Genomic DNA, 6,655 nt, shown 5'->3' on the forward strand with positions numbered 1-6,655 from the left:
CGCCACTGTTTTCGGTTGCTGGTTGCTGCTGCTGTTATTGCTGCTTCTGCTATTGCTACTGGTGGTGGTGCACTCCTTCGTGACCATTTTCCCTACTGTCAACCGAATAAATATTTCCATGAACTGGGTGCATAGACGTACACGATGATGACATATCAGTAACAGTAGTAACGTTGCTCGCAGCAAAATTCATTTGGGAACGAGATGGCACAAATGAATGAATGAATACCAGCAACATGGCTGCATTGAGACAGCAAGAAAAAGGAGCTTTCGAATTGAGAATACGAGCAGAGAGAGAGAGAGAGAGAGGGAGAGAGAGGCGAAAAAAAATGTAAACCATTTAAAGTGAAATGGTTCAATTTGAACATGAGAAAAACATCATTCGGTTTTTCGTTTTAATTTTTGCCTTCTTTTGCCAGCACACAAATACACACACATTCAAACATATATATACTTGTGCCCACTACATGCACTCGAGAATAACGATTATGACGTTAAAATTCCGTTTCATTTTTTTCTCCCATTTCGCTGCTTTCGAAGGTTTTTCTTTCGCACTCATTTTGTTCTCACTAGCAAAATACGTGCTTTTGATATTATCAACACGACCGCATGCTCTATAGTAAATACATGTACACACATTCTCGCTGGGGATCTCAAAAACCATGGACGAAGAAAAAAAAACCGAATGAATACCAAGTCGAACAAAGTCAAGCGAGCGTGCTGAATAGTGCGAAAAATTGAGCTCAAGCTTAAGCTGCTCGACACTTGTTTCAAGCGAATGTATGGAATAAAAGGGACCCGCTTCGCAGAGAGAAAATGGAGAGAAAATAAAAACTGCAGCTTGCTCTCGTCGGTGATGCAATTGGCGAACAACTTGACGAAGAAAAAAAAACATTTAGAAATTTTTTTTCTCTCCCCATCCTCTCAATATATTACTCTTATCCGAGCAAAATGATAATCGCATGGTTTATTCTTTTTTTATATCTTTTAACTGCAGGCAGTTTGCTGTGGAGTTCGGTGCTGTGGTCAAAAATTCGATGTGAAAATTTCCAACTTTTATGGCATATTTGAGGGCATTTAATCAAATTGGCGCCCATTCAAGCAAAGAGCGATACCAGTGATGCCTTGGTGACATGGACAGTTCTTTTTTTCTGCATTTTCACATTGTGGAGGTTAATAAAGCTATTCAGTTTGATGATCACATTATCTTCTTTAATCTGTGACATGACTCCCTCAACAGAGGCGCACAAATGACGCTTTCAATTGGACTGCATGCAGAATTTTTTGCCTTTTCTTCTACATCATTTCTTCTTTTGTTATGCTATTTTTAATTGCTGCCGCAAATCGCTCGTTAAAATGAGTCAATAAAAAATGTGGTTTTATTTGAAAATATTTTAATATTTATTCGTGTTAAATATCCGGATGATATATTAGTCTAAAAACTATTTACACATTGCATATAATTCGAATAAAAAAAAGTCGTATAAAATCCTAAGATTAAAATCATGGGGTTTTTAAATAAAAAAAAATGTCGTCTATAAATTAAATAGCTGTTGAAAAATGAAAAACTAAAGAAAAAAAAATCTCGACCACAGTTTGTATTGAACATCTGAATGTGAAGTGTGTATAGATTGGATGTCAATTTGTGTGTATTGTGTTGTGCTTCACAGCTTCGTTTCGTGCCGTACCATGCCATTCTTTTGATTGCCATAACCACGTAATCGCATTCGCCGATTCATCGCAGCAGCAATTGCTGCAGTGTTTTCAACACCGCTGATTAGATCGAATGTACCGCTCATCATATTACAATCAATCGATGGGCTACCGTTAAGGATCATACGATTCCTTCCCGCTTGCTGTAAGTAATGGCCGTTTGGTATGCGGTTGAAATAGTTTGGTACGTTGAGTGCAATATTTGGTGAGGCTGAGGCGGACCGAGTACAATTTCCGGCGCTCGCGTTTGACGCATCGTTTGTCAAATTCAGATTGTTCATAAGAGGATTGGTTTGGGACGGGCCACTGTGTATATTCGTAACAGTTACGGGTGATGTGGTGGCCGATATGCTTATCGGAAATTGATTCCTTGCATTTGACACTTGATTCGATGATTGTGTCTGCAGCGGTGAATTTTTGCCCACCGTTGGCGATTGCAATCGATGGCAATTTTGCCGTTGTTGTTGCTGTTGCGAACCGTCTGAGATATTCGAACACCTTCCCGATTCATTGTCCTCTGCACTATCCACATCACCGTCCGATGAATTGGTGCTCATGATAAAGCGTTCGTTTTTAATGAACTTTCGACCCTTATTCCGGCGATAATACTTGAATTCTCTGGGCAACGTGTACGAACGCGGCAAAGAGACCTAAATCAATCAATCGGGAGAAAGAAAGAGAGAGAGAGAGAGAGAGAGAGAGAGAGAGAGAGAGAGAGAGAGAAAAGTATTCATTAAACTTTTCCAATTCGAAGTCAAAGCATAAAATTGCAGAATGAATGCATTTGCTCATACCTGGCTGTCAATATCCGATGGGATTCGATACTCATTTTGGTCCAACACATTTTCATTCGGATCGTCGAGATTTTCATTGGCAATGTGACATTGATGCTGTTTATTTTCCGAACGATATGTTGGCTGTTGTTCTCGATCCATCCAATCATAAAATGCACTCGAGTTATCAAGATAATGCGGTGCCAACAGGATTTCGGGCGTTTTGGCTCGTTGCATTTGACGCTGTAAATGCAATCGTTGCTGCTGCTGTTGCTGTTGTTGCTGTTTTTGTTTTGCATTGTTTTCATTTTCGCCGACATTACTTTTCTTATTACTGTCATTGCTGTCATCATTATTGCTATTCGATGCCGACGCCAGTCGAGTAGGACTTTGAGTTACTTGATGCAATTCGTTGGTGTTATTGAAACTTTCGGCAAAAACATTGGAGAAGTTCGAGCGATACGGTTCGGCGAATGGATTGCGTGGCACATTGTGTGGTATTTTCGATCGTGGCATAATCGGACGATGGTTTTCGGTGCCAGAAATTTGCGACGAAATCGGTGACATGTTTCCCATGTTCCGTTGATTATTCTCCATAGAAATGAAGTTCTTTTTGTTCAGCGCCGGCATGTTCGTTGTATTCAATACGAAATCATTGTACAAGGGATCATAGTTTCGTGTGTATTTGTTAAGATTGTTGATTTCGTTGATATTCGGTGATGGCATTACATTCAAATCGTTCAGTATGCTACCCATTGATGCACTAATGCATAATTCGGGACTGGATGTTCGCCATTCATGTGGATCAATATTGATGTGCTTCTTAACATGTGGAATTGGTTGACGCGGTAACAATGCCCGACTATCATCCGTATGTAGTTTAATATTTCCAACTGGGCCACCCAGTTTACCTTGTTTAATTTCCTCTTCGATGATTTTCAATTCGGCCAATTGTTTTTGCTTTTTCTCTTGCAATTTTTGATAGATATCCACACGAGAGCCAGCACTACCTTCGTTTTCGCTGTAATTTTGAATGAAATAATAAGCATTTAGTTTTTTCCCCCATTGGTATAAAGTGAAAATTGCCACTTACGATCCATAAGTGTGTGAGCGTGCAACGGGTCGACGCCAAAATGGAATGGACATTAGGCCAGTGTTTGTTATTTGATTTTCTAATCCATTCGAAAGTGATTGCTCCATATTTAGATTGGGTGGTGGCACAAAAGTTGTTGGCTTCTTCTTCTTGCGACGTGCCGCACCACTGAAATTACAAAAAAGAGAAAAACAAATCATTTTAACAAAGACTGCTTCGAACAAATTGCTTGTTTCACGCTGATTCAACTTACTTTCCGACGGGATTGGAAAAACGGCAATTAAACACGCCTGGAATTTGTGACGGATACTTTTGACATGTATTCAGATTGTCGTCGAATGAAATGCAGCTCGTGCCATCGGCACATGAATACTTTGTGTGAATATCAGATGGTAATCGACCGCCTGCTTCGTATCCCAATCGTCTCACATGAAAGTATCTGTTTTGTGTGTGTGTGTGTGTGGAGACAAACCAACAATTTTATAATTAACGACTGTGTCAGTGTGTGCGAAAGAGAAATACGTGACAAGAAGAAAAAAAAGTGTTTACGCACCGATAGTACAGGAACATGAAGAGAAGACCGGCCAAAAACGATGCGAATATCCAGATGGGTGTCATGTACCAATTTTCCGGTTTATCAATCCAAATGCCGATAAGCCACAGAAATACCAGCAATGAATTCTCCGCAAACATGACAAAATAAAAAATGAACATCTTCTGGCGGTGGTTCACTTCTTGTAAATTGATGTAGGCAAATACGTAAACGAATGCAATTAAACCGGCCAATGTGATTTTACGTAAGCGTGTGATGCGTTCACCGTGAAATACATTTTTCGGTGAGATAAGCCACAAAAACATTGATATCCAATGCAATGCAATGACCAAAATCACCCATTGCTTGTAAACGGAGGCGTACACAGTGAGCGATGCAACGCGCGATATAACCGTACCCAGGCGCCATAAAAATTGAAAGATTACACCCAACCAGGTGAGCACAAGCCGATGCACATTCTGAATGCGAACATTTTTACTGAAACTGGCCAGCGCCCAACAAACACTGAACAGAGACAATGTACACGACACAATGTTCAAATCTTTGAATGTTTGCAACTGGTGCTGCTGAGAGTCGGACGGTTGTTGTACAATAACTGGAGCCACATGGCCGTTGCCGATCGATTGCAATGGTATTTCGGGCTTCAGAAGATTGGCTTCTTCCTTTTGAATCGTCACCAGTATGTAGAGCTGGAGAAGCAACATTGGAGCCGCTTCACAAAATGCGTGCACCAAACGTAGCATACACAAATCGCGCACTTCATGCTTCACATGTCGCAAATTAACTGGCACAAAAAGCTTTGCATAGCGCCACAAAACACCCAATTGGCAGCAATGCAACGCAATCACACAATGACGTTCGATTTTCGACTGAAGTGTTTGATCACTTGACTCAGTTGACGACGAATTGGTCGTTATGTCCATTGATTTCTTCTGATCACCGTTATTGCCGTGTGCACCGTTCACTGGCACTAAATCTCGACTTCTCATTTCGACCTTTTGCATGTACCATCGCAATGACAGAATCTGAAAGGAAACGGCAATTTTATTTGGGGCGTTTTTCTTTTGAATATTCGATTTTATGGCATTTAATTACCTGTGAAATGATTAGAGACACCATCACTAGGGCTATTACAAAGGCCATGTACAAGAAATGGCCCCGTTCAAACAATGCATAGCTTAGGACAACATCGAAAACAACATCACAAAAATAGCCAGCCAGTGACACCACATTGAATAAAACATCGCATAAGGACAAAAATTCCGTCATTTTGCCCTGTTGTTTCTTCTTCTTTTGTTTGACTCGTATCGCAACGGATTTGCGATATTCACTTGGAATTTGGTTTGGACTATATTTTGCACACCGAATGACACATCAGAGTGATTTTTCTCCTTTTCTTCTCTCTCTCTCTCTCTCTCTCTCTCTCTCTCTCGAAAATAAGATACAATTATTGAAACTGCTTGTTTCTGTTCATTTTACGGTGCAGTTAATTCAATCTGTTTCATGTTCTTCTGAATTGCACACATTTTCAAGGTGATGGCACACTTTTTTTTCGCTCACTCAATATCAATACCAATCTTAGTGTTGAACTTTTCAACTATAACAATTGCACTGTGTCGTTGACATTTTTCTATTAAAACCACATCTGATTGGTAAAATGTATTAAAACGATCTGCAATTGAAACAAAATGTATGTAAAATCAATAAATTTGCATTTTCATCGTGGGAACGAATGAACTGATCAATAATTACTACACGGAATGTGTCAAACGATGCATATGAAAAGGTGATTGGAAATATGTATAAAAATTTTAGTGTAAACGAGGTCCCTATTATATTATATTTTCATACAAAACTTCAAAGATTTATCTCAACCAACATAAACACAAATGTAAAGAACAAATCGATGTTTTGTCTACTAGAAATAGAAAAAAATGGATATTCCAATGGAAATACTTACCAGAATTTGTAGAAGAAATTCCAAATTGACCGAATTACTTAGAAGTTGAAGGAAACTGTTGAGCAGTGAGACAGTACAGCATTCGAACGGCAACAAAAATGAAGACGAAATTCCACAGTGTGCAAGCGAGAGGACGATAACCCCGCTGGTAAAATGCCATGACTTGATGCTGGCCACGATCGTTGCGGTTAAAAAGAGAAGGTGTACTAAAGAATGCGCTCCATCGTTGTGTGCCTGTGTGTTTGTCTTTATCCGTTTATTCTATTTGCAGCGATCTGTCGTTCGTGCATGTATGCGTGTGCAGCTAAGTGATCTCGTGTTATTGTTGTTATTCTCTCTTTTGGTTCGAATCGTTTTGTCGTTCCATTTGCCTGGTAAAGAAAGCAGAGTGTCGACACACACATACATATACACACCTTTACCTGTGCGTTCGTATGGTGGAAGAATGTTACTGTTGACTTAATCATATAGGCAGTATTATTGTCAAAGAAATACCTACGCACACACTCAACCATGCAAACATGTTCATAGTCGAACCGAACCGTTCAACGTTGATTCAAGAC

The 6,655-nt window shown here is 39.7% G+C and overlaps 1 protein-coding gene across 1 annotated transcript; it reads right to left on the minus strand.

Moving 5' to 3' along the window:
• Positions 1-1,377: 1,377 nt before the first annotated feature.
• LOC129567670 (uncharacterized) lies at positions 1,378-6,274 on the minus strand. The gene is made up of 7 exons (XM_055444791.1): positions 6,093-6,274; positions 5,228-5,804; positions 4,133-5,157; positions 3,833-4,018; positions 3,580-3,747; positions 2,508-3,507; positions 1,378-2,363 (listed from the first exon to the last, which is right to left on the minus strand). The coding sequence occupies exons 2-7, from the start codon at positions 5,399-5,401 to the stop codon at positions 1,665-1,667; spliced, it is 3,252 nt and encodes a 1,083-aa protein (XP_055300766.1). The 5' UTR covers positions 5,402-5,804; positions 6,093-6,274; the 3' UTR covers positions 1,378-1,664.
• Positions 6,275-6,655: the final 381 nt, after the last annotated feature.

Source organism: Sitodiplosis mosellana, unplaced genomic scaffold (assembly GCF_009176505.1).
Source record: "Sitodiplosis mosellana isolate CC-2019 unplaced genomic scaffold, AAFC_SMos_1.0 Smas_scaffold_1, whole genome shotgun sequence".
NCBI lineage: Eukaryota > Metazoa > Arthropoda > Insecta > Diptera > Cecidomyiidae > Sitodiplosis > Sitodiplosis mosellana.